Below are 27,925 nucleotides of genomic sequence, written 5' to 3' on the forward strand. Positions count from 1 at the left end.
TTGTGAATGAAGGGATCAGGGAGGATCACACTGGTGCTCCGGGATCTGGACTGGACCCTACCTCCTTCCCAGCAGAGGCCAACTTCAAGCAACAGCAGGAGCACAGGGAATGAGAAGTAACATTCCTACCCCTGCAAAAGCTGTAACATAGCTGCCATTCACTCACCACACAGGAGACTTTTAAAGCAGTCAATAATTCATGACTCACTTGAGACAGAGATCAGTATCCAAGCTGCAACAGAAATTCTTGGAAACAAAGTCAGGGAACTAGAGGTAAGAAGATGGGGGAAGAAAAGTGTTTTGGAAAGTTTGAAACAATTTATTGAGTTGTTCTGTACAAGATTAACAGTTTTCATACCACCCCCACCATCTTCAGCAAGACAGTGCCAACACACATAAAAAAAATAGCATAGTAAACTGCAGCTCTTACACCCAAAAGGAACTGCCATCCCCAGGTAAGTGCCATGGGAGCCTATCCCTCCCCAGTCCATCCTGGAAGCGCTGCAAGTTGCCTCACCAAGGCAGAGGTGCCAGCCTGGCTCCCCATCAGCTGCTCTGCGTGGGCCTGCCTTGCTGCCACTCTGCTCCACACCACTCACTCATTCATTAGAGCATGTAAAGAAAAAAAATATCCCACAGAATTTCCACCACATAAACATTTCCCTGAGGCAAGAGGCTTCGCTAAATTCCTAGAAGGAGGGCATTCTGCTCTGGCCACGCACACGGGGGCTCCCCAGCAGAAGCATTCAAGTGAAAGCAAAGAGAGGGAGGAGAACCAGTACCTCGAGTCACTCACTGAGAGCCCCTGTCCTGCCAGGTGTCCCAAGCTTTCAGCTCCCAGGGGAAGGTGAAGGTGCCAAGCACCCCTCAGGATGAGGCCTTCAGCAGGAACCACGCGACATCCACTGCTCAGAGTCCGCCAAGAAATGCTGTGCTTCGTTTTACCCACGAGTTCTGTCTTTGGCTCTTTTGCTACAACCTAGGTTTTTTCTGCAAACAGACTTGAAATCTGAGCTGCATCCATTAATTTGAAGTACAATCAACTCACTGATCTTGGGCAGTTATGTATCAGCTCAAATTGAAAACAGTCTTTCTCAGATCTCAACAAAAACCAGAGGAAACTAAAGCAGACATTTGCTGGTATCCAGGGGTCAGCATCCTTCCCCAAAGCTCAAGGAGGAAGCTACAAGCTTTTCCTTGGAATACCAGTAAATTCTACATGGATCAGCACTACCGCTGCACAACTGGGATGTGGCTGTGGGGGCCTGAGAGAAGACAGACTGGGCAGAGCAGGAAACCAAACCTCAGAAAGCTCAGGTGGAGCCTCAGCCTGCCCTTAGCCTGAACGGGGGTGCACAGGGGGAGTATTTAGGTCTAAAAGTTAAAAAAATGAACAAGAAAAGACACCCCCCAATTGTAGATGGTCCCTGCTCCTGTAGCTGCGCTGAGCACATGATCCTGGTGCAGGTCCCATTGAGGAGAGCAGTGTTTTTCTCTGGAATTCATTTGACAGGTCGTGACCTCGGTTCATCTCGCTCATTCCCTCTGCCCACCAAATTGATCCTAACTCACAACCCTAGGAAAGAATGGCTTTAGGGGAGGGCCTGGAACCCGCCTGCACGTACTGGGATGAGAACTGGTGCTCCTGCTGGATATGGGACTGTGCTCAGTCACCAGGTCACCACTGAAGTCCAGACAGTGCAGCTTTTTTTTTTTTCTTTTCTGATGTGCAACCATAAAAAGCTCTATTAAATAAACCAGAATACATTTTAAATACAGAATGATTAAAAAAGGGTTGAGGAGCACACAAAATAGGGCTGAAATGTGTGTCACTAGTCCATTCTTGCTCCACCATAAAAGGCACTGGAATTATATCGTCCGATCCATGTGACATGCTAAGTGTCCCATTCAATCCAATGCACTCGATGGCAATGAGAATAAAACTGAGCAGGAAAAAAGCATCCCTTTGGAGGGAAAAAAATCCAAAAACTCAAAAGAAGTAGCATTCTAAAAGATGATGACTGCATCTAAAAATGTCTTTAGTCTCTAAAGAGTCTTCCTTCTCCTCCAGAGGGGAACATCAGGTGGTTCCTCAGATTCACCACACAGGAAATGCTGAATCCTCCAATTAAGTGTAGCACAGTTTTATAGTACAATTTGAAAGTTACTCAAATGTCTTCAAGAAAGCACTGGCAGTGCTAGAATTATCCAAGTAAATCCAAAGCAGAAGAAAGAAGCACCTTTCATACCCTCCACAGGGAGACCAAGGAGGTAACTGGACTTGGAGGTACTTGGCAGCTACACACACAGGTGAGTGGGCTTCCACTGCAGGATCACCCCAGCCTCCCTGTGAGTTCCAGCTCCTGCCAGTGCCAAGGAATGCAGGAAGGGCAGCAGCAATAAAACAGTGCTACAAAAGGCTCCTCTCATCAGGGCATGGCTCAAGGTGGCCCTATGTGTGAGGCTCAGCTCTGAAAGCCTCTGAGCAGACACCCCAATGAGCTCCTCGTCGCAGTTCAGTCTCTCCAGTTGTAAATAAAAAAAAAGAAATAGGAAAAAAAAAAGAAATCAAAAGACACAGCTGGTATCCAAAGTCCATGATCTGTTCCTCTGGGTTTTTATCCTATGGGTGCTGGAGCTCCCCTCCTTGCAGGCGTCACAACTTGCGCTGCTGTGCATTGGACCCTTTGCCATGAAGCTGAGAAGAATCTGAAAGAAAATAAAACCAGCTGGGAACAGGAGGATAAGCAGCTGGGACAGCCAGGCCTCTGCACAGAGGGAAAGACCTACTCTTCCCTCCCAGCACCAAGGAATCAGGAAGAGGATATGCTTGGAGACATCTCTCCATTGGGAGCAGCCCTGCCTCTGAGGAAGGGACAAGGGAAGCACTGAGGGTCCTCCTGTGGGCTCCCAGCAGAAGCCTCACAGCACAATTCCAGCTGCCAGGGAACTCCTTAGCCTGTGCTCTTCTCTAAATCCATCCTGTCACATCTCCCCCTCCAGGAATCCCAAAACACATGGTGTGGTTGCCTTGCACCTACAGGGCGTTGGAAGTAACCTGTTGTACATTTTTGCTGTTATAATCATAGAATCACCAAGGTTGGAAAAGACCTCCAAGACCATGGAGTCCAACCTGTGACCCACCCTCAGCTTGTCCCCAGCCCAGAGCACTGAGTGCCACATCCAGGCCTTCCTTGGACACCTCCAGGGACAGGGACTCCAAATCTCCCAGAGCAGCCCCTGCCAATGCCTGACCACCATTTCCATGGAGAAGCTCCTCCTGATGTCCAACCTAAACTTCCCCTGGCACGGCCTTAGGCTGTCTCCTCTTGTCCTGTCACTGGCTGTGTGGGAGAAGAGGCCAATCCCTCACCTACAATCTCCTTTCAGGTAGGGCTTTAGGTGCTGTATTAATTATTTTTATATTATTTAATTAGGTGCTTTTTAAATGAAGGCTTTAATTGCCCACTGATAGCAACAGGATCCATAGGAATCTCATCACTGATGGAACAGAAAGGAATGGATGTGGAGGAAAAGAGAAAATGCACTTGAAGAGAAAAAAAAGGAAGGAAGTTTAAGGAAGCAAAAATTTTCCAGAAGCAATTAAAACTACTTCAGACTGTGAAGAACAAATGGGAGTACCAAGACGTGCAGCTAAGCAGCAGTGGCACCTAGCAGTGCAGCAGCAGCCTCTCCTCAAGCCCAAGAACAGCTCATTGCATGCAAGAGCTCAGTCCAGCACAACCCAAGTCCACAGAACGAGCACCACATTCCCAGCACAAGGCACCTCCACCAGCAATGGCAGCACCGACCACACACAGGCAAGCACTGGATGCTCTTTGCTCAGGGGCTTTTGGATGAACATGGATATAAAAGCACTTTAATTTAAGGCACCGACATTCCCTTGCATTTGCAGCAACCTCCCAGGCACGTCTCAGCATTCAGACACAGCAATGCAGCTGTGGGCAGATGTTGGCACAGCCAAACACAGCCTGTGCCACAAAACACAGGAATTCATTTTAAGGTTATGGGGGTCACTTAGGTATCTACTGTGGTCTTCCACAAAACACCAGAATTGGGAATGTTCCAGGAGATGGCAGCACCAGGCTCCATCTCTAATCTTTAAGTGAAAACACCAAGTGAGAAAGCAGGTCCTTGCTGAAGCTGTATCCGTGGTCAGTTTTCCTTCACTTATTCCATTGGTCTTTTGTCTGCTGGGCCTACATCCTGCTGAAGAGTCCATCAAAAATTCTTCTGTTATAAGCCCTATGAACAACAGTGAAGTGATCATGCTGAACTCCCTCAAGTAAAGGGAAAAAGAGCTGCTCCTCAGTGACATGGAGTACATTCCACAAGCCATGTTCAAGGTGCAATCCCGGATCTCATTCCAGGAAGAGTGATTTACAAACAGGAAGGAAGGATCTGTCACACCAGTGATCACTGCTAGGACCTTCTTCAGCTCTACCACACCAGCATGGCACAACCCACCTCAAACTTCAGCAAAGAAAACAAACCCAACCAATTCTTTGCATTTTCACAAGTGCACAATGCACTCTTCTTTCTTCAGCTAACAAGCACCGTGCTCAGCCATCAAGGGCATTTTATTCCATGGCTCCTCCAGGAGGCTCCATGGTTATCCATGCACACAGCCACAGGACCAGGCTAGCAATCCTAAATCAGGCTCATTTAGCCCAGGAAGATCATTCCAACAGGAGCAGGTACTAAGATAATGGCACTGAACTGCTCTGAAGGGCTAAAGAACACGCCTGAGAAAGCAGAAATTGGAGTTACCAGGGCAGCTCCCTGAAGCAGGTAAGCACGATCTGCTGGCGCTGAATTTCAATTTTCCTTACTTCTGTCCTTCTTTGGAAAACTCTTTTGTTTTATGCATCACTTCTGCAGGCATCAAACTGGGGCAGGAACAGGCTTAACTGCCAGATCCTCACGTTGTGAGCAGCCAGTGGAGCAATCTGCATTTATACTACAAACTTGTTGTGAAGGAGATGCTGGCAATTAACTCAGCGCACAGACACAAGACAGTCTGGTCTGACAAATTTTATGTAGGTCACCAGAAACGAAACTCCACAGAGTTGGAATATTCATTCCAGGGCAGTCCTGGCAGGTTGTGCACAAACAGGCACAGCTTTCATCCTGGCAGGATAATTCCAAGTATCTCCAGGAATCAACACTTGCTGTAAGTACTGAGGACTCATCATTCCAGAAATCACAGAATCCCAGAATGTTTTGATTGGAAGGGACCTTAAAGCCCATCCTGTTCCACCCCCTGCCAGGGGGAGAGACACCTTCAACCATCCTAGGCTGCTCCAAGCCCTGTCCAACCTGGCCTTGGACACTGCCAGGGATCCAGGAGCAGCCACAGCTTCTCTGGGCACCCTGTGCCAGGGCCTCCTCACAGCCAAGAATTTCTTCCTAATCATGGAATGATTTGGGTTGGAAGGGACCTTTAAGCCCATCCTGTTCCACCCCCTGTCATGGGCAGAGACAGCTTCCAACAGACCAGGTTGCTCCCAGCCCCTCACTCTGTACCTTGGAGAGGCTTTTGTGACAACCACACAGCTGGAAAACATGGACAACCCCTTTGGCTCCAACCCTGCAGGAAGGATCTGCTGAGATAGAGGGAGACTCACGAGGTAGAAGACAAACACGAGCATCTGACAAGTTACCTGGCAAACTCTGTGGTAAATGAGTGGACAGGGCAGAGTGTGGGAGTGGCGCTGCATGGTGGGGGCTGGAGTGCAAACCAGCCAGAAGACCTAGAGAGAAAAACAAAGAGAGGAGAGGGAAAAAAAGGAACAAATACACATCCAAGATAGAAATGAGCAGAGGAGCTGCAGCAGTTAGCAGATGTCGGGTTCCAGTTATTGGCACTTCTGGATGAGCTCTAGGGATGTGCCCAAGGTTCTCCAAATGCAACTGCTGGAGATACAAAAGCAGGGACCACAGCATGAAGCAACAGCCAGAGCGATGGGCTGGTGTGCAATGGGCCAGCCCAGCAGAGCACCGATGTTCTGTGTGACAACATAGGCACAGGTGACACACAGGTGACCAGCAGGATACTCACTGTGCCCGAGGCCGTGGTGGAAAGTTCCTGGAGCAGGTCCCGTGACTATTGCATCCTTGGAAACTCCTGCTTTTGGGGAGGAGTCGGAACTGAAGGAGATGACATGGAGAGGGAAAGAATGAATAGGAGAGATAATACCTAACGGGGTGGAGCTCAGGGCAGCTGGCAGCTTTGGGTTGTTGGACTTGTAGGATGGAGCCAGTACACTTAAGGAGGAAGAACTCGTTAGCAGCACAGCTCCACTAGTTCCTTTCTGCAAAGCAATGGAAAAGGTCAGTCAGGAGAGGGAGAACCAGGGCACAGCATCATTCACACTTACAGATCTGCAAAACATGGAATGTTTGAGAATTCCCCCTTGGAAAAAGCACCCTCCCAGCCAGGGCCCAAGAGATGCCAACACTTGAGGCCATCTGCAGATGGACATTGGCAATGCAGCTTTTCTGAATGTGGCCACACTGGATTTGCCTCCATGACTCCCTTGCTCTGGAATTGTGCCTCCATTAGGCAGAGGAAAAGTTTCCACACTGCCTGTGAGTTCCAGGAGTATGCTTCCTACTCACTTATGGCAGCAACACTGCTGACAACTCCAGGCACCGAGCTCTGATACCTAAGGATGTTATTTAGGATCTCTTTCATGGAGACAGGCACCAGGAGTGCTTCCCAGCTCTCTGCCTCAGGAACAGATAGGGTGCATAAGCTTCCCATTTAAACACACCCCTTATATTTCCCAGCTCTTTCCACAGGGCACAGAGGAAGGCAGGGATGAGCAGCCAACAACAAATGAATACAACATTAGGAACTGTTACTGTTTTGCTATAGATAAAAATTAAGCCCCTTATACCAATAAGTAATACAATATTGTAGTAACACAAGTCTGTACTGACAACCAAGAAGTCCTTCCTGTAATGTTCTATCCCAACAAATACTGGGAAAATTTCTTCATGGAAAGGGTGGTCAGGCACTGGCACAGTTGCCCAGGGACCTTTAAGATAATAGCACTGAACTGCACCAAAGTGCTAAAGAACATGCCTGAGAAAGCAGAAATAGGAGTTACCAGGGCAGCTCCCTAAGCATGATCTGCTGGTGGTGGTGGAAGTCATAGCGTCTGGAAGGATTTAAAAACTGTGTGGATGTGGCACTTGGGGGCATGGGTTAGAGGTGACCTTGGCAGTGCTGGGGGATTGGTTGGACTCAATGATCTTAGAGAGATTTTCCAACCTGAATGATTCCATAGTTCTGTAACCACAGGTTATTTATTCTATGGGCCACTCATGACAAAAAATGGCAATAATACTAAAATGACTTGGAATAATTTAAAGAAGGCTAAATTTGTAGATCTAATTAATAACAAATTCATCATTATACTTAATAGTATGCAATGAATTTTATCTCTTGTGATAAATTACCTTTTACTGCACTTTCTCTTAATCCAAATGGGAGCCCTAGTGTCCCCATAACTCGCAGAGCCAAGGCAGGACCATGACATAGCCTGGGCAAACACTGCCCTTTGGAAGGCAGCACAGTATTCAGCTTAGTGGTTATTTAAGCTGAAAATGAAAGCTGGAATTCTGAAGGGCAAGCCCAGGGCAAAGGCCACAACTTTCTAGTCTAAAGCCGCTAAAAATCCAGACAGTCATTCAAGAACTTCAGCAACTGCTTTTGAAGTGCCCCCTTTAGGGCAGCTGTGAACAAGGCAGGAGCTCCCAGCACAGCCCCCTTACCGGCACAGAGGTAGAGGCTGTGGTGCTGCTGACCACAGCTGGCTTTAGGGACGAGGTCAGCAACTTGGCCACGCCCTGAGTGCCCCCGCTGGAATCTCCATTGGAGCCTCCAGGAGGTGCCACCAGGGTCAGCTTCTGGGAAACGGGAGTTTTCTTCACAGAGGAGCTGGAGGCCGGGCGGCTGGAGGCTGAGCCCGAGGAAGGGGCTGGAACATTGGGGAGCAAAGTCCCAGAGGAGCTGCCCTGGTTGACAGGAGCTCCAGAGGAGCTGCTGGAAGAAGCCCCGTGCTTGGAGAGGGACCCAGCGACGAAAGGCGATTTGTAAGATTGTCCTGAAGAGCCAGAGCCACTTGAGTGCTTCCCGGCGTAACTGAGAGATGATGAGGACAAGCCTTGGCTCTTGTGGGAGCTGCTGGAGTTTTGGGTGCTGCTTGGGGACGTGGAGGAATGGAAGCTCTGAGCTTTGGTTGATGACTTGACCTGCTGGAGGAGGGAGCGCTGGGGCAGAGGGGCGGAGGACTTGGGATTCTGCAGTTTGACAAAGGGAGCTGGGGAGGTGAAGGTTTTCTGGAGCTGAGCACCAGGGTGGAACACCTTCACCTGAGAGCCCGGCACTGGCGCCGAGGCCGGGGGCCCGTGGCCTGGCCTGACCAGGCTGTGGTGCTTCTGTTTAGCCTGGTGGGCATCAGGAAGGATTTTGCTGGGAGAGGCTTGGCAGGAATGCTCTTTGTAATTAGAGTTCTCTGTCTTCTTGTCTTGAGAAGACTGGCCCAACGCCAGGGCCTGCTCAGCTAGGAAGTTTAGAGGAGACTGGAGGGAACCAGAGGATGATGTAGGGGAAGGGTTAGGCTTTGGAAATGTCCTCTTCTCCTCTGAGGATGCAAGAGCTGGGATCTTCTCTGGCTGAGCTTTTGGAGCTGCAGGAAGAGTAAAGTCAGGGCTCCCTGCTGCCCTACTGTTCAGCACAGCCAGTTCCTTGGACACTGCTTCCAGGGAGGAGGTGGGGTTGTGAATCAAGTCCTCATCCAAGGAGTCATCCTTGAAGGTGGCAGGAGTGGCAGTGCTGCTGGCGGCTTGGGCTGTCCCAAGGGATAAGAGTTCCCTGGTTTGGGCACTGATGCCCAGGGCTCCTCCCTGGGGCTCTGAGGACATGGCCAAGGTGCTGCTCGAGTGCAGGGAAGAGACAGACACCGACAGCTTCTTGTCTGGCTTGCAGGAAGAGTCCTGGAACAACACCACAGGAGAAGGTACAGTCAGAAGAGAGACAGGGTTTTACTACTGCAAACAGGAGGCTCACAGTCTGGGGATAAAAGGCAGGATACACATATTCTGTGCTCGTGAGCTCCCACTTCCCTCCCATCTAAATGGGATGCCACTGCCATCAGTTTTAGCTGCTGTTCCAGTTGTTTTTTCCAAGCCAAATACTGAGCAGAGCAATTTCACAGTAGCTGATGTACAGATACAAAGCTCAAACATAGGGTTCAGGATAGCAGTCACTTGACTTTTGGCACATACCAACCATGAGAACCAGAAAACAAAACTCACCTTCACTTTCACCTTAGTAGGAGCTATAACTTTCTTCTTTGTCCTGTTTGGAGGAAGACAAGAGAAACATGGCTCAGTGACTGCCCCCAGGGAAGGAGCCAGCCAGGGAGCACACCTGGGTCCTGTTAGTGAAGATCCACTGGGTCTTTGCAGGGAACAGAGGCAGCATCTCAGGTTGCTAGGATTCAAACACACATGACATTTGGTTGCTGCTCTTGGAAGCCCCAACTCCCACACAGGGAGCAGATTAGGGAGTCGAGCAGAGTCCTGGAATGGCAGTAGAGCAGTGAAACACCCACAGACACATCCTGCATCAGCTGCAGGACCCCACTGCTGCCCTCCTACAGCAACACCCAGAAAGAAACTGGCACAGAAACTGTTCTTCAGAAGTTACACCTTTTTTGTGGTTCCCAGAAGAAGCCAAGGATGCAAAAGCATCTGCCAAACTCCCAGAGAATAGATCTGGTCAGATGCAATCTCTGCTACAAGACATCCCTGAGCTGCTGGGTGGTGTGGCTGAGGGAAAGATGACTCTACACCCTATTCCACTTCCCCTCACTCATCCAGTGCCAAGAACAGGACTGTTTGCCAAACTGACACCAGCCTACATCCGTGTCCTCATCTATTATCAACCACCAGGCAAGATCCACGAGACCCTTCGGATCAAAGTCCTTGCCCAGCTGGATTCTGATGGCTCTTGGTTTGCCACCCACCAGCCTGTTGCACCCACCTTCACCAGTCTGAGCTCATTGTGACCCTCCTTGAACCAGGCAACAAGAAAGAGGGAATCCAGAATCCAGTAAGGACCAACTGAACAGGCTGCAGCAATCACACTCCTCTTTACCTCCCTGAGCCTCCCAGGCCCAGCACAGAGGCCTGACTCCAGGCTGTTGAACTGGAGGTAAACCAGCTTTAATATTCTTATTTTTGAACTTACTGAAGGCTAAAGCACCTCAGGAAAGTGTTGGGAGATGTCACACACAAACAGCTGCTCTCCCTAGACCTCCCCAAAGGAAGCAGTGCTGATCTGTGTAAGGGCAGCCAAGCAAGCTCAGGTGCTCCTGCAGGATCCCCCCAGGCCCCAGGGAATGGAGATCACCAGTTTTCACTCCAAAGGAATGCTGTGATACTCACAGGACTGATGTGAGGTGTCCGTGTACACGCCTGCTCTCCTTAAACAGTGTCCTAAGAAGGGAAGAGAGCAATGAGAAGTGATATCCAGCAGGACCCACTAGAGCAGCTGGGATCACTGGAGACAGAGCTGCAGAGTACAGCAGGGGACTTAGTGAAGCTGAAACCACAGAGAGCAAAAAAATATTCAGCCCTTTTCCAGGAAGATGGTCCTGAGCTGCCCCACACAATTCTCTCTCTGGGGAGCAATGCTTGTAGGCACTGGAAAGGCCATTAAGGCAGTGGTTGGCCAATGCCTAAGAAAAAAGCTCTGCCAGCTTAAAAAGCCATCTGGAGAGGCAGGGTCATCATTCAGGGCCTTCCTGCCCTGATCATCCAAGAGCTCTTCAGCTTCCAGGGAGAAAGTTTCCTTCCTGTGCCTCTCACACAGCAACGAAGGAGAGAAGGGTCTATGCTGCCTCTGTGTCCCCAGCCACAAGCTGAGGTGACTCTGCACATCACAGCCCTGTCTGAAAGGACTGACAGAGCACAGCCAATAGACTGAGCTTCATCCAAAGCCCTGCACTACTGAGGGTAAACCAGAGTCTCCCACAAACACTCTCTGACCCAAACCAGCTGCCACTCAGCTGCCCTCTTACATGTCAGGGAGGAGTTATAAACATTCTTTCAGTACTGGCACGTGGAATATGATTCCTGGCTGGTATTAACAAATTTTTGTCATCATTTTTCTCTTAAAAAGCAAGCTTATGTTAACCTAACATTCTGTTAATCATCTCTTAGTGTTAATGGAGGAAACAGACTCAAGGCAGGGCCTCTCTAACTCATCCATGGAATTGCTGCTCTGTCCACCTTCAAGTTCCTCATACAGATCTGGGATCATGGTGACAGCGAATCAAGGTGACTTACTCATAAAACTGTTACAGTTTTCCTAGAGCCACCAATCTCTCCCCGTGGCTGTCACTCTGCCCTCTGTCTTTAAACCACCAAGTCAGAGAATATCTTGAGTTGCATGGGACCCAGAAAGATCAAGTCCAGCTCCAAGTCCCAGCAGGAGAAACCATTGTCCTTGAGCTATTGGAAAGCAACCAGGAAATCCAGTTTTACTGAGGCATTACTTACTGTATTAATTCCACTGGAAATGCCTGCTACACTGAGTCTCAGGTGAACACCTGAATGCCCAACAACAGTTTCACCATCAAATTTGAAGATTTTAATTTCCTTTTATTCAAAGAGAAGTTTTTAAAACTTGGCCAGCTGAGACCCTCAGGCTGGGTGTATCTTCATTAACTAAGCAGGAATCTTCCCCCACCTCCTAATGCCATCTCTCAGCTCCTGCACCACCACACTACAACCATGCTCAGCACTGAGCTTCCTGTGCACATGCAACTGCAACAAACAGCCATGGATTTTTCCCTAGTGGATCTGTGATGTGTCACTCATACTTACTGCTCTTAGGAACTGCTACCTACATCTTCCTTTATCCCCCAACAGCCAAAAAGCAAATTCAGCAGAGAAGACAGCACTGCCCAGCTGGTGAAATGCAAAGAGACAGATCATGGAACAGCTTGGGTAGGAAGGAACCTTAAAGATTCCAGAAGTAAGACTGCAGAGTTGTCATTTCTTTAAAAGTACTGAGCAAAACAAAGCAGGCCAGAAGGTGATGACAGTCCCAGCAGAGGGGCTCTGCCATTTGTGTGGCTCTCTGCCACTGCCAGCTCGAGGGCAGGGATGATGGAGAGTGGGAAAGAGCAAGAAACAGCAGTGAGGGTACAGAAACTACACCAAATTCTACTGAATCTAATAAGCCCCTATAACCTTTCTACTTTGCCTTCTTTTGGGAATGCTGCGGAGAAGACTTCCTAAAGTGTCTCAAAAATGTATCCTTTGTGATTATAAAGAGATCTTTTGCAATACAGAGCCAAGAAAGCACAGACTGGCACGTGGGCCTGACCTCAATGCCAGTTCTACCTGCCAGTGGCACCTGTCTGACATCAGCGTGGCACCAAGGTGATTTGGCACTGCCATTTACAGCCCTGGCTGCACTCAGGAATTTGAGAGGTGAAAAGGGACAGAGGGAGGGCAGGGCTGTCATTCACAGAGACCTTCCCAGGTCAGAGAAAGGGACCACCAAGTGGCACCAAGTCCTGCAGCTGGGATGGAACGACCCTGGGCAGCAGCCCTGCAGGAAAAGGACCTGAAGGTCCTGGGGGGGTAAACTGAAGGGAAGCCACTGCTGCAAAGGTGTCCTGCTGAGAGCAAATTATCCCCTGCTCAGCATCTGGGAGGACACATCTGGACATAGATCCAGTTTCAGGGTCCCCACAGTACAAGAGAGATGCCAACAAACTGGAGACATCCCAAAGAACAGGGACACAGGACGGACAAGGGGAGGTGGAGGGAACTGGGTTTGCTCAGCCTGGAAAAGGAGAAGCCCCAGGAGGAGTCTAATGGCAGCTTTCCACTACCTAAAGAGTTGTGAGGATAGGAAAAAGATGGAGCCAGACCTTTCTCAAAGGTGCACAGTAAAAAACAAAAGCAGAGAATATTCAGTTCAGTTGCAGCAAGGGGAATTCTTATTGGAAATACGGAGAAAAGACTTCATGAAGAGTACCAGATCATGATCAAGTACCAGAACAGGAGCCCAGAGATGCTGTGGGAATCTTCATCCTTGGGAATTGCCAGAATTCCACATGCCAAAGCCCTGAGCACTCTGATCTAACTCTGAAGCCAGCCATTCCCTGAGCAAGGGCAAGGACTAACGACCTTCCCAGGTCCCTTGGGACAAAGAATCCCTTGGTTCTTGCTCACCTGGCCTGCATCCAGCCTTTTGGCCAAAGGGGCTTCACCTCTCCTTCTAGGAAGGTCTTCACATAATCCTCTAGAGACTGAGCCTTATTCTTGTCAAGGTCATAACCATCCAATTTAATCTTCAGCAAATGGCAAAGCAGCTCCCTGAGGAACAGGAAGATTTCAGATACAGTTATGCAGATTGACCTTTCCCACTTAGAGATCATTTCTCTTTATCCAGGCTGGGTAAATCCACCAAGACACACCTGGCTCTTGCTAATACAACCCTGCACTGCCTCCTCAGGAAAGGGGGAAGGGAAAAGCACATTCCTTGCTCTGTGTGTGCACACACGTGGATGCATCAGGGAAAAAAGTCCTGTTACCCCTTCCCAGTGTGATCTCCTGAAACAGCTGAGGTAGCAAACCAGTGTCAGAGCCACAGGCACCAGTAACAACCAGAGAACTGAGCCTCTCAGCAAGGAGAAGGTAGGAAGCAAAGCTGGCTTTGTCCTACATGGATCAGCAGCACAAACTGATTTGTTCCAGAGTAAGAAGAAGACAGCAGGACTGATTTTCCTTTGTCACTCTCCCATTCTCAGCACTCCCTTCTCTGTCAGCACCCCGAGTGCCAGGGGCAGCAAAACCCAACAGCTTCAACTGCTTCCACAACCAGAACCTGGGCATGTCAAGAGTCTGGGCTATAGGATGTCAGCGATTCAGCTGAATCCCTTCTGTTCCCAAAAATCTGAATCTTTTGGTCTCTGCATAGAGGCTTCTCAGCACTTCTCAGGGTTAGCCTGGGCCTGAAATCAGCTTCAGGGTGAGATGTAATAAATGCAGTAATGGCTTCCATAAACAGCACCATGTGCCACGAACCTTCAAGCTGACTGTTCCTACAGGTGAGCAGCACTGCTCTGTAAACGAGACACAGACACCAAAATGTTTCACTGCCAACTGCAAGGAGCAAGACAGCTCATGAGTTTGCTTAATAGCTGAGTTATTCAAACCTGATTTCATCATTCCACTGGAATTTTTTCCGTGGGCCAGTGACACGCTTCCCTCCCTTTTCTTCATCCTCATCATCATCAGAACAAACTCGCTGTTCTTTGTCTTTTTCCTCTTCCAGCATCCTAAAATGGAGACAGAAAATGTGGAGTGATTGTCCTGCAGGTTCAAGGGGAGGATTAAGTGTATCTGAATGGCACTGGACAGAGGTCTCAATATCAGCAATCTCTGGCTTAGGGTATATGGGCTAAAGGTTAAGAAATCTCCCAATATTCTGTAATAGAGACGATGGGACTAATCCAGCCTGACTGTTCCCAAGCTTCCACACTCCTAAGGACACACCTGCACATGCAAAACCCTTCAGCCAAGCTCTAGTCCCATCAGTGCTGCTGTAGCTGGCATCGCCACAGACAGCACAAGGAGCACACACAGCTTAATTAGGCTAATCAGTGTCCATCAGCAAATTTGGCCTACCAAACAAAAAGAGGTGACAAAACTCAGGAGTGCAACCTCCAGGCCTGCTGGGAAAAGCTACAGATGGAGAATGAGCAAATGAGGAGCTTACTTGGCAAACTTGGCCTGAGTATGGGCTTGGCATTCCTCCTGGTACTTGGCCACCTGCTCTGGCATGGCCCTTCCAATGGCTTCCTTCAGCTTCTGCAGAGGCTCCTTCAGTCGGCCACCCTGGAGCGAGCACAGAACATCCTGAAGTTCCACGTGGCTGGGACACCAAAATCCAGCCAGTTCCAGCTCCCAACCCCAGCCACCATGCCGGGCCGGTGCCCCACGGAGGACACAGCCAGCCTGGGGACAGCAGCCACACTGTGCCCAGCAGGGCTACCACACAACAGGCCTGTGCTGGCCACTGGCCTCACCTGCTCGTAGAGGTAGAGCCTGCGGGCTCGCTTGAGCAGGGTGTCCTTGCTGCAGGGGAAGAAGGCAGCCAGGTGAGCGTAGACCCCAGAGCGGACCTGGCTGCTCAGCTCCCGCGTCTGCAGCTCGATGCTGTGGGGACAAACACGGCGTTAGCACGGATGGCAGGGACACCCAGAGCAATCTGAGGGCAGCTGGAGGCAGGGACAGAGGGACAAAGGACAAGGCAAACTGCCTGAAGGGTCTTTGGATTCTAGAAGCAACAGATTTTATCCCAAGCTATGCTTTGAATCTGGTCTGGGAGTAGCTGGAGAAGGAGCAAATGGAAGCCAGCAGTCTCGTCTGTTCTGCAGCTCTCCCTGGGAGCTGCATGCAGGAGGGTCAGGCAGTGAGATGAGAAATGCACACTGCTTATGTCAGATGCTGTGGCAGTGGAATTCAGGACAATACAAAATCAAACTTTATCCCTTGGCTTTCGACTTCCAAGTGAGTAGATGAGAGAGATCAGCATGTGTCAAACCCATCTACACACTTCAACAGAAATTAGGAACCTGGCTTTTCAAGCCACCTCTTGGTGTCAGAAAGTGTAAAAAACACCAAGTGATTTGTCATCACCATCAATAAAGTAACAGAATACTTTAAATTGGAAGGGACTTAAAGCTCATCCCATTCCACCCCCTGCCATGGGCAGGGACACCTTCCACTAGCCCAAGCTGCTCCAAGCCCCATCCAGCCTGGCCTTGGGCACTGCCAGGGATCCAGGGGCAGCTACAGCTTCTCTGGGCACCCTGTGCCAGGGCCTCCACACCCTCCCAGGTGGGGATATTCCTTCCCAATATCCAATCCATCCCTCTCCTCTGGGAGTGGAAAGCCATTCCCTGTGTCCTGTCCCTCCATCCTTTGTCTCAAGTCCCTCTCCAGCTCTCCTGGAGCCCCTTTAGGCCCTGGAAGGGGCTCTGAGCTCTCCCTGGAGCCTTCTCTTCTCCAGGTGAGCACCCCCAGCTCTCCCAGCCTGGCTCCAGAGGGGCGCCAGCCCTTGGGGTATCTCCATCTCAGGAGATGGGCTCAGCCCAGCACAGGGGGGGTTCTGGGTGCTCACAGGGGGGAGCAATGTCAAACTGTCACCCACCAACACCCCAAGTCCGTCTCCCAAGGCTGCTCACAGAGAGTTCTTCTCCCAGTCTATATTCATGCCTGGGGTTGCCCTGATCCAAATTGCACAAATCTGTCTAAATCTGCTCTGAATGAGGCTGAAGTGATCAGTTTGACACAAAAAGGACAGTTTGTGCAGCCAACACTGGAATGGTGGAAAGTGGTAATCAGCCCTGGAAATGAGAGGCAAGCAGAGTCCCAAACCTCCCCTTGGCAGTCCCCTGCAAGTGCCCGGATAAACCTTAATGAAATTAAAGCCTGGGTGTCAGTATTATTGCACTGATCACAAAGCCCTGTGCATTCATCAGCCCTCTCCAGGCTCTGGCAGAAGAATGAAGCCATTATCTGCAGCTGCCTGAGCAACACTGGTACTCTGTAATTTGGGGCCTCAGAACACAGAGCAGGAATGGAATTCCTCCAGTTTTCCCAGAGAACCACTTGAATGCAGCAGCCTTATCCCAGTTATAAACAATTCTACGTAGTGTGTAAGTTAAGTAGCAAAAACGTACTTGACATCTCTCACAGGGAAAGATTTACTGGTCTTGCATCAAGCTAAACTTAGAGGTCAAGTGACCAAATTTAGGCACATAAATATCAAGCAGCATCTTGAGAACAGGAGGCCTGGATGCATCCCCTCCAATACCCTCCTACCTCATCAGATTTCAACTGAAAGCCATTTCTAGGAGACTTTCATGTTATTCTGGGCATGTTCTACCTGGAAGACCTGTCCAAGGACAACCCCACAATTCCTGCTGAACCTGCTCCCAGATTTACCAAAAATGCTCTGCCTAATGCTCTCCATTCCCACACCTCTCTGCTGGCAGCACTTACTCCAGTATGATGTTGTTGATGTCCTGAGTGAAGAACCTTTGCTTGCCTTCTCCCTCGGCAGCTCTGGCAGCCTGGAAGTCAGAAAATAACACAAATCATCAGCAGTTCACAGCTGGCACAAGTGACCAGGTGTTTTCAAAACCATCACAGAACTACTGCAAAACAAGGCACAGTTTTATTACATGAACTCTGGCATAGCAAAAGTGAGGTGGTGCCCTGTCCTCTCACACCTCCCCAGTTCAAGTCCAACCCTGCCTGACCTGGTAACACCATGTCCTGCACACCTGGTGACCTTCCCAGTCTGGATTCTCCTCTCCAGAGGCACTGGAGTTACCATTCTGGAGTGAACATTCCTCTCTTTCATGGGACAAAGGAGGTGGCTTGGTGGTTTCTTTGGCAAATTTGCCATGGGGGACAGTAACAGCTTCAGGGCATGGTTTTAACTTCTCTGTAGATTGAGGAATATGAGCACAGAGCTTGTCCCTGGACCAGGAAAGCTCATCCTAATCACATCTCAGGAAGGTTGAGGAGATTTATCACCAGGTTTTCTAGATCAATCTGGAAACTAAGCCAAGACACCAACAGAGAAGAGTCACAGCCACAGGCAATGTGTTATTCCCAGTCAACACCATGGAAACAACAACAAAAAAAAGTCCTGTTCAGGAAGCTTCCTGAGCTATGACTGTAGCTCAAAAAGCGCTGCCCAAAAACATCACACCCATGAAAAATATGTCCAGCAGGAAAATAATTCCAAGAGATGAATGAGATAGTAGCAAACTGCCAAGAGCTTTCAGTTTTTTCTGAGTGGGGATATAAACAAAACTGGGATTTGGCACAAGGCACCACAATGTGTTAGTGATTCCTTGCACAGGAAAGGAGACCAGGAGAGGATTTTGAAATCCCATGATTTACCACTCCAAAGTTGAGGCAGGCAAGCAATTAATTTATGCCCAGAGGGTGAACATTCCTCCCTGCCAGCAGCAGGTGATATCAAAGGAGAAGGCTCAATGCTAAGGAGAATCCTCAACAGGAAAATCACTTAGGAAGGAGAGGGTTTAAGTCAAAGCAGGTCAAGTAAAAGAGGAAATGCCTGGAGGCTCCATTTAACTCAGGAGATGCTCCCACCTCTGGGATGAAGAGACTTGGCTCTCAGGCAGAAATACAGCACCTCTTCATTCCCACCTGAGCTCCTGTCCCAAAGTCTTATCTGACCCAGAGGTTTCAGTTTGATTCTTTTCTTAACATCCACAATCCAGCAACAAGAGACACAGCAGCAGGAAAATCTAATCAGGAAAATAACTCTGCTATTAAACACCATAACAATTAACCTATATGATATTGTGGAACATCCAAAATATTCTCCTTTAACTCAGACAGAGTAAAAAACAGTTATTTTGGTGCTTTCTGAAACAGACACATCCACCAAGAGTCCATTATTTTTATCAGCTGTGGCAATACTTGCTTCAGTTCCTCCTCCCCTTCCATCTGCTCATCCCACTGCACAACTCAGCAGAACAGCCCCCTAAGAGCAGCTTATCTTTAGTAACAGGAATTACTCAGCATCTCTTACTTAAGTAAGAGGTGCTCTAAACTGAAGTGTCCCAGGAGGCAGAACCACCACAGAGCTCCAAGTGCATGTTTATGACTTAAAATCAATGTCTAAAACCATACCAGCAGCAGGAACAAAACCTCCCAGCACTTGGTGACAGGCTGACAATGACAGCACTCACACCACAAGGCTGAAAGCACACTTTGACGTGTCAGGAGGGGATCCCTGACCACCACCCAATGTCTTCCTTCTCCAAAGCAGACTGGAGCTTCCAAAAGCACACCACATTTTGGAGAAGATGGGTGAGTCTCCCAGGAGTCCAGCTGCGGGAGGAGCTACTGGTGAAAACACACAGGATCATCCTTCAAGACATTAATATATTCCACTCCCTAAATGAGATGTCAAAAATGGCTAAAGGATGCAAATTGCCAAATTGGTGCAGTTCCAGTGGCACCCAAGCTTCAGCAAAGGATCTGCCTGTCATGGAAATGGTTCTAGCAAATCCTCAAGCCCCATCTACAGGGCTTTCCAGGCCTTCTCCCAATGTAGAACTGTGGCAATGCTTTCCACCTGCACCCCCTTATTTAACACACAGAACACTGTGCATCCTTTCACTGTCCTGATCAGCACAGCACATTAAAAATATTATGGTGGAATTTGGCCTTGTAATGGTTTAACCCCAGCCTACAACTCAGCCCCCACAGTTTCTTGGTGCCTCATCCAGGTGGGATGGGGCAGGAAACCACAAGGGTAAAAGTGAGAAAACTCATGGGCTGAGATAAGGCAGTGTAACAGGAAAAGCAAAAGCCATACAAGCAAAGGAAAAGAAGGAATTCATTCCCCACTTCCCATGGACAGGCAGGTGTTCAGCCATCCCTAGGACAGCAGGGCTCCATCACATGTAACACGTTGCTCCTTGGGAAAACAAATGCCATCACTCCAAACACTCCCTCTTCCTTCTTCTTCCCCCAGCTTTATATGCTCAGCATGACCCTCCATGGTCTGGGATACCCCTGCTGGGATCAGCTGTCCTGGCTGTGTCCCCTCTCAGCTCCTCGTGCCCCTCAGGCCCCTTGCTGGCAGTGTGGGGTAAGGAAGAGCAAAGGCCTTGGCACTGGGTGAGCAATAACAAAAACATTCCTGGGTTATCAGCTCTCTTTACACAAACCAAAACAGTCCCAAAACAGCCACTGTGGGAAAAACTACCTCTATCCCAACCCAAACCAGCCCTGCAGCCTTAGTAATTCACATTTCAGCTCATTCATGTCAAACTGACTTTGGAAATTACTTCTTGCATCAGGTCCATACTTTGCCAAGAGGGGTAAAGAAGGAATCCTGATCAGGTGTGATCTCCAGTGTTACACTCAGCAGCTAACAAGGTCCAGCACCTGGACATCAACTTGACATCTGGGCCTTCAAGAAAACTACTTAGAGGAAACCAGGTGACACAAAGGTGTGATCCCAGTGGTCCCCTCTGGAGTGTGCTCTGTCCCTGGGTGCTGCCACACGCACCCAGCAGAGCTGTACCCCTCCAGCAGCAGCCCCACTGCCCCCAGGAGCTGCTGTACCTGAGCCAGTTCCTTGATGCGTTTCTCCAGGGGGGCTGGCAGCCCTTCTGGGAGAGATGGAGGCTGCTTGAACTCCTGCTCCAAGCCTGTGGCCCCGGGGTCACTGCCATCCTCCACCTCGGGGAAGGGACTGCCCTCCGGGGACTCGCTGAGGAGCCGCTCCAGGTCCAGGTCACTCAGGGAGTCCATGGCTGTGGCTGCCTGCAGCAGGTCACTGTCACTGGCGTGGCCAAAGAGGGACAGCAGAGGGTCAGCCATGGCCTCTGCCTCCCTTGGGGCTGCAGGATCTGCTGGGGAAGGAGTCACAGCCTTCTGCTCCTCATCTTTTTTCTTCTGAGCATCTTTCTCCTTCTGAAACTTCTTCAGCATCTCCTTGACACTCAGAGCTCCAGAGTATTTCTTCTTCTTCTTCTCCTTACTTGCATTTAATGCCGTGAAGCTGCAAACAAAGCGTAGAGGGGGAAAGGGAACTGAATACAACATCGAGGAGCAGAGAGGGTCCCTTCGCTCCCAGTGCACTTCAGGCACAACTCCCTGGAAAGTCTTAGCCCCTTAACCAGTTACACCAGAAAAAGTATTTTACAGCTTCTAAAAGTCTTAATGTTCCGGGTGTTCATTTCAGCTTAGAGAAGGCTGTCCTGACCCACTGCAAAGAGGTGCTGGGGCTTAAACCACCTCCACAGAGCCATGCTTTCATTTAGCTACATGATATTACTGTTATTCCAGCAAGGAAGGTTGGGAAATGCACAATTGGTACAGAGGAACTGAGGCAGGACAGAGTTAGTGTGAAGCTTTCTGCTGTGTTAAAACCAGGAGAGCAAATTCCTTTCCTTGCTCACTTTGAAGGAATCACACAGTGATGATACCATGTCAGACCCATGGGTTGCTGCTGCCCAAAAGCAGATCCATTGCAGGAAAAAATAAATTACGAAGAACAGTTAAATGAAGAAGGAAAAAAAACTTAGGAGGCAAATATAGGAAATGAGTAAAAAGCAACAGATATAGATACTGAAAGAGACAGCCCAGGCAGACGAAAGCAAGGACAGAGCTACAGCACAAGATGACTCAGAACAAAAAGAAAAACTATTCAATTTAACAGCCCAAAAGCCATAAAACAGCTGAGCACTCATCCAAGAAATACTTTGGGCAGGAGTACAAAGGCCTGCCCAGAAAGAGCAGTAACACAGCATGCCTTGTAACCTCTCCCTCCCTGGCAGCCCAACACACACAGAGCCCCAAGCCCTTCCCACCTGCCTTTCCTCCCACAGCTTCGTCCCAACAGTTATCTTCCTCTCTACTCTCCGTATCTGTTCCCCCTGTCAGTGCCTAAACAGAGCTCCAGAAACACCACTCCTGCAGCCAGCTGTGCCCCTTTGCTCACACACTGCTGCTGTGAAGCTGTGCTCCTTCCCTGATCATGCCCTGCCTTTCTTTCCCACTTTGGCAGCAACAGGGGTTTTCCTGCTGGTGTTTGCAATGTGCATTTGAGCCACCCCACACTGCAACAGGTTCCCACTGCAGCCACGTGGAACCCTGAAACAAGGTGCTGAGCAGCAAGAATTCCCTCCTCCACTCCTTACCCAGCTTTTGGAAACTTGGACTTCTTTGATTTCTTTTCCTTGTCGTAAGAATCATCCTTTTTCTTCTTCTTTATTTTTTCACTCCCATCTTTCAACTTCCGCTTCTGCAGAGGGTAAAAAACGAGTCACAATCAGAGTTTCCCACAACATTACCAGCACTCCCAGAGCCATTTTGGGCTCTCTCCCAGGAATGTGAAAACACAGGACTCATTAACCCAACCCCCCTACATCCTTCACCATGGTTCTGGCACATGTTGCTTTCAGCATTTGACAGCATCCCCATAACGCTGTCATTTCCAGGGTGACAGGGAACTACTGATCCTTCTGCTCTGGAAACCAGATAACCCCACCAGAGTCTTACCCATGCCTGACATGCTTCATTTTACTGAGAAATTCTAGGATACAGTGGGATTTCAAGTGCTTATCCCTATTCTGTCCACACCAAGTCACAAATCTCTCCCACTCTGGATGTTAACACACTTTGATGCAGCAAGCTCTGAGCTGTAACAGAGGGAATAATTGAGAAAGGTGCCTTGCTGACCTTGGGACACTTCTTCTTCTTCTCTTTGACATAGTCATCCTCAGACTCAGAGGCCTGCCGGAACTGCAGTGTTCCTGAGTTGATGTAAAAGCCTCCATACTTCGTAGTGAGAGAGGCAGGGACCAGCTCATCGTACTGGAAATGACAGAGAACAGTTTATTGGCACTGAGAGCTTGGTTACTTCATTCCATAGCTCAGCTGCTTGGAAGATGCAGTGGGATTCATGGAATCACAAAATATGCTGAGTTGGAAGGGACCCATCAGGACTGAGTCCAACTCCAGGCCCTGCACAGACACCCCAACAATCCCAAACTGCGTCTGAGAGCATTGTCCAAATGCTTCTTGAGCTCACACAGGCTTGGTGTTGTGGCTGCTTCCCTGAGAAAGCTGTTCCAGTGCCTGACCATGCCCTGGGGGAAGAATCTTTTCCTGATATCCCATCTAAAGCTCCCTGACTCATCTCCAGCCATTTCCTCAAGTCCTGTCCCTGCTCACGAGACTGAGGAGGTTGTGCTCCTCAAGAACACACTGGAAGGCCGACCAGCATCTCCTGCCATGCAGCTGCCCCAGGAACTCTCATTCCCTGGCCCTGGCACCCTCCTGCCTCTGTCCCAGGGCAGGTTCAGCCTCCCTTTAGCCACTCTCACACCCCCAGCACTCACAGCTTCCGAGTTGTCGATGAAGGAGTCGGACTCATCATAGCCATACCCCATATCAATCAAATCCTGAATCCGGTCCTTCCTGCGCCTCTTGCCACCCTGGACAAGGAAACATGGACACTGTGATCACTTTTCTTTCCCAGCACCACAGAGATACCCTGACACACGACAGCAACACTGGCTCCAGGACAGAAAAGCTACAGCAGAACCAAACCAGGCTGGCTCCCATCACACTGTACTCCTAGGGTGTGGTAAATCCAGTTTTAAGCCTTGTCATACAGAAACAAAACAGTGCAGCCAAATGAAAAACTGCCAGCCAGATGCCACACTGAACTGGGTCTGCATCCCTTCCACATTCCTCTTCCAGGGCTTGCTCTTCCCTAAGGGCTCCAGTGGGTACAGACTCAGTACTACAGACATCAAAGACACACAGAGCGTTTCAGGGTGACCCATGGGCCAAATCTGTATCACAAAACAACATACAACCTGCTACCCCACAGTGCCAAAGGGCAGAAAAACCAGTGTGGCTTTATTGCCAAGCACAGAAATAATGCAAAAGGAAGAATAGAAAGGAACAGATAGGACAGATCCATGCAGCAGTGTCCTGAGGGCAGTGGACTCAGCACAGTCCCATGCTCAGAGACTTGGCATGTTCCATCCTGCCATAGCAACAAGGCCTAGAAATTAATTTTTGCTTAAGGAAATTAAATTTTATCAATCACAGTAAGTGATTTGCTGCTCACTTTAGTTCATGTCATTCACTTCAATCAGACTCATCTGATTTAAGAATGAATCTGAACTATTTTTGCAGCCCTGAGACAGAAAAAGAACATAAAAACCAGCATGTGGCAGCCAGGATAAAGGACTGGGGGAGAACAGGAACTCGAGAGCCAGTGAGCCTTAAAAGCACTGCCTGAGAGCTGAACAGCACTGCCCAGCCCAAAAAATAACACGGTTTAAAGAAGGAACACTTACATATTTTTCTTCGAACTTCCTAGCAAGAGCCTCCACTTTATGCCTTTCCTTTTCCTCATCATTGAAGGGATCAGCCAGGTCTTTCTTCTGCAGAAACAAAAGGGTAAAACCATGACAGTCAGTCCTGTCACACTGCCACCAAAACCCCATGAATTAAACCCATCCTGACTGGAGCAGCTGGGCAGAGGGCCAGATAAATCAGCCTTTAGGACAGTGTGGATCCACATCATCACTGACATAGAGAGTGGGATCAGGGCACTCCCAGCATGTCTGGAGATGCCACCCAGCTGTGTGGTGTGGCTAACACCCCTGAGGGATGGGAGGCCATCCAGAGGGACCTGGACAGGCTGGAGAGCTGGAACCATGAGAACCTCACGAGGTTCAACTAAGCCAAATGCTGGTGCTGCACCTGGAACCCATAGGATCAATCCAGGCTGGGACATGAAGGGATTTAGAGCAGCCCTGGGAGGATTTTGGCTGTTGGTGGGTGACAGCTGGACATGCCCCAGCCATGAGCACCCAGAACCCCCCCTGTGCTGGGCTGAGCCCCCAGCGTGGGCAGCAGGAGGGGGGATTCTGCCCCTCTGACCCCTCAGGTGAGACCCCACCTGCAGCCTCCAGCCCTGGGGCCAACAGCAGCAGGACCTGGAGCTGCTGGAGAGAGTCTAGGGGAGGCCACGGAGATGCCCCAAGGGCTGAAGCCCCTCTGGAGCCAGGCTGGGAGAGCTGGGAGTGCTCATCTGGAGAAGAGAAGACTCCAGGGAGAGCTCAGAGCCCCTTCCAGGGCCTAAAGGGGCTCCAGGAGAGCTGGAGAGGGACTTGGGACAAAGAATGGAGAGACAGGACACAGGGAATGGCTTTCCACTCCCAGAGGAGAGGGATGGATTGGATATTGGGAAGGAATATCCCCACCTGGGAGGATGGGGAGGCCCTGGCACAGGGTGCCCAGAGAAGCTGTGGCTGCCCCTGGATCCCTGGCAGTGCCCAAGGCCAGGTTGGATGGGGTTTGGAGCAACCTGGGATGGTGGGAGGTGTCCCTGCCCGTGGCAGGGGGTGAAACGGGATGAGCTTTAAGGCCCTTTCCAAAATACTATGCTGGGATTTTCAGAGCGTCTCTGTGTTTTGGGTCCTTCCCCAGCCAGTTTTGTACCTGCCTCTGCCTCTTCCAACCCTCAAAAAACCTCCCCAAACATTAAGTGGCACAAAACATCAACTGACTGCTAATAGTCCTGAAGACAAACAGTAAAAGGAATAGAATCCAGTAAGTTTCTTTTCATAGACAAACACTTATAACTCAAAATTTAGATGCTACAGGAGTTTTCATTCCTGTCTCCTTTGGTGCTCTTTGGAAAACAGCTCGTTATCAGCTGCCAGCTGCCCAGGTACCAACACTCACTTTAGATTCAGCCATTCCAAACTAAACAAGCATCACATCCCACGCCTGCCACCAGCACAACACCCTCCCAACACCAGATTCCAGTCAGTGACACAGTGTAGCATGACAACCCCCCATCCTGTGTCACTTCTCCTGCCTGCAGGACGTTCCCCCACCCTCCTCCCACCCTGCAGCACCTCACAGCAAACACAGAGTCAAAACGGCAGTGCTGACACAGCCTCTGAGACCTTCAGCTACAGCCCAGGCTCCCACAGGCCGCCAGGGACACTCACCTTGTCACCTGAAGAACTCCCTTTACTTTCCCTCGGCAGCTCTTGAGCAGATCTGGGTAGAAGAACTCCGGGCAGCGTTTGTGGTCGGGCTCGAAGAGGGTGAGAGTGATGCGCACGGCCGTGGCCGCCGGCTCGGCCTCCGGGGGCTGCTCTCCATCCTCCTTCCGAGACCTCTTCAGGAAGCTGCTGCTCAGGGGCCCATGGAGAGTGGTGAACGAAACCCTGTGGGGCTCTGTCATGGCTATGGCCAAGTCCTACCAGGCCTCACGGCATCGTTCCCACTGCATTAGGAAAGGTCTGTCGGGCTGCGCTAATGGATTTCGGCAAGGATAATTGAGGATGTCGGCAGCAGAACAAGTGCTTTGCTTTTGGAGTTTTCTCGGGAAGTGACAAAGGGCCGTGCTGCGAGCGCTTGCTGCAATCATTAGAGAGAAGAAAGAAAGAAAGAAGTCAATCCTTGCACCAGTCTTCCCTCCAACACTGGAAGTTCCCCGCTATGCCTCCAGTCCACTGTAGGTCTCTCTCCTCACACCACACTGCTCCATTTGTAAGGGCTGAAGGAAATCCAGCTGCCGGGGAAACAAAACGAGCCCGCCAGACTCACTCAGACGCGGCCCAGGAGCCCGGGGCCCAAACACCGAGCTAGGCTACACCTTCCGGGCGGGGACCGCACCTCCCAGGCCAGGACTGCACCCCGGGGCCGGGACTGCACCCCGGGGCCGGGGCTGCGCTCCGGCTGCCTGATCTCCCGCTGCACGGAGGCCCGGACAGCACTGTCCCTGGGACAGCGGACCCTGCGGGGGCTGAGCGGGACTCGGGGGCTGAGCGGGGCCCAGGGCTGAGCGGGGCCCGGAGCGGCAGTGCCGCCGGTGGGAGCGCGGCCCGCGGGGCTGAGGGGAGGCCCGAGGCCGTGGCGCGGGGCCCGCTCCGGGCCCGCCGGGGCCGCCCGCCGTCACTCACCGCCGGCAGGACGCAGACGCCGCCGCTCCGGGCCCTCTCCGGCCCCGCGCCCGCGTCACGTGGGCGGTGCTGCCCTCGCGCCGGGCCGCGCGCGCCGCGGCCAATCAGCGACCGCTCCAACGGCCGCGCCTCGCACCGCGACCAATCAGCGACCGCTGCCGCGGCCACACCTCGCGGGAACGGCCCGCGGACGGCTGCCCCTGAGCACGTGATCGGGACGGGCCAATCCCCGCCGCCGGCACCGCCCCGTCCCGGCGGCCCGCGCGCGGCGCCGGGAGCGGCGACAACATGGCGGAGGTCCCTGAGGGGGCCGTGGAGGTCCGGCGGGGAGCTCTCGGAGAGGCTGCTTGTGTCCTCTTCACTCACCAAACAGTGTATGGTGGAGCCTCCAGGAAGCTGCGTTCGTCCTGCCCCTCGTGTCCTTTAAACAAGCTCAGGTTTCTTCCACAGAATGAAATGCAACTTAGGGAATGTCTGTAACGATAAAGGGCCATAATGTAATTTAATATAGCTAAACAGTGGGTCGTGTAGATAAGGCGGCAGGCTTGTGCTGGAAACCTTGACTGGAGATGACAAACTCCCAGCAGACCCTGAACCTCTTCAGGACTGGCTGCTCCGGCTGGACGGGACACGATGGGATCCATCCCAGTGTACTGACAGAGCTGACTGATCTCATCGTGGGACCTCTCCATTATTTTTCAGGGTTTGGGGAGTCTGGACAGGTCTCTGTTGAGTGTCAGGTGATAAATGTCCCAGTTCTCAAGTAGATTTAAGGAAGAAGACCTGCATCGTGCAAGCCTGTCAGTCCCACTTCAGTGGCTGTTAAAATTCCTGGAGGTTATTCAGGGACTTGCTGAAAAACCCTTGAGAGACAACACAGTCAGCAGTCACAGCCACTGTGGGTTCACAGGAGGAAGGTCCTGCTTTATCTGCTCAATTTCCATTTAAGAGAAGCTCAGGCACAGATTCCCCAGAGTCACAAAATGGTTCAGGCTGAAAGGGACCACAGTGGCTTATCTGCCCCCACTTGCCTGCTCAGGCAGGGTCATCCCAGTGCACAGGCCTGTGTCCAGACAGTTCTGAAATATCTCCATTAACAGACACTCCCCTCCCTCTCTGGGCAGCTTGTTCCAGTGGATAAGAAAGTTTTTCATCGTGTTCGTTTGGAACTTCCTGGACTCAGTCCCTGCCTGTTCCTCTGGAGCTGTTGCTGCACCCCCAGAGCAGGTCCTGGGCCTGCTCTGGCCCTCCCTGCACACAGGGACACCCAGGGCTGAGGGCCCCTCTCCAGGCTGAAC

The 27,925-nt window shown here is 50.6% G+C and overlaps 1 protein-coding gene across 1 annotated transcript; it reads right to left on the reverse strand.

Moving 5' to 3' along the window:
* Positions 1-298: 298 nt before the first annotated feature.
* On the reverse strand, positions 299-26,700 carry UBN1 (ubinuclein 1). The gene is given in 19 exon segments (XM_066330016.1): positions 299-2,709; positions 5,685-5,774; positions 6,083-6,335; positions 7,804-9,027; positions 9,349-9,391; positions 10,483-10,533; positions 13,288-13,431; positions 14,274-14,396; positions 14,837-14,955; positions 15,147-15,276; positions 17,128-17,198; positions 20,245-20,683; positions 21,825-21,928; positions 22,366-22,500; positions 23,028-23,123; positions 24,000-24,086; positions 25,668-25,682; positions 25,685-26,082; positions 26,628-26,700. Coding segments are annotated over 18 exon segments (3,399 nt in total). The 5' UTR covers positions 25,907-26,082; positions 26,628-26,700; the 3' UTR covers positions 299-2,656.
* Positions 26,701-27,925: the final 1,225 nt, after the last annotated feature.

The sequence above is a fragment of the Sylvia atricapilla genome, chromosome 15 (assembly GCF_009819655.1).
Source record: "Sylvia atricapilla isolate bSylAtr1 chromosome 15, bSylAtr1.pri, whole genome shotgun sequence".
Classification (NCBI taxonomy): domain Eukaryota; kingdom Metazoa; phylum Chordata; class Aves; order Passeriformes; family Sylviidae; genus Sylvia; species Sylvia atricapilla.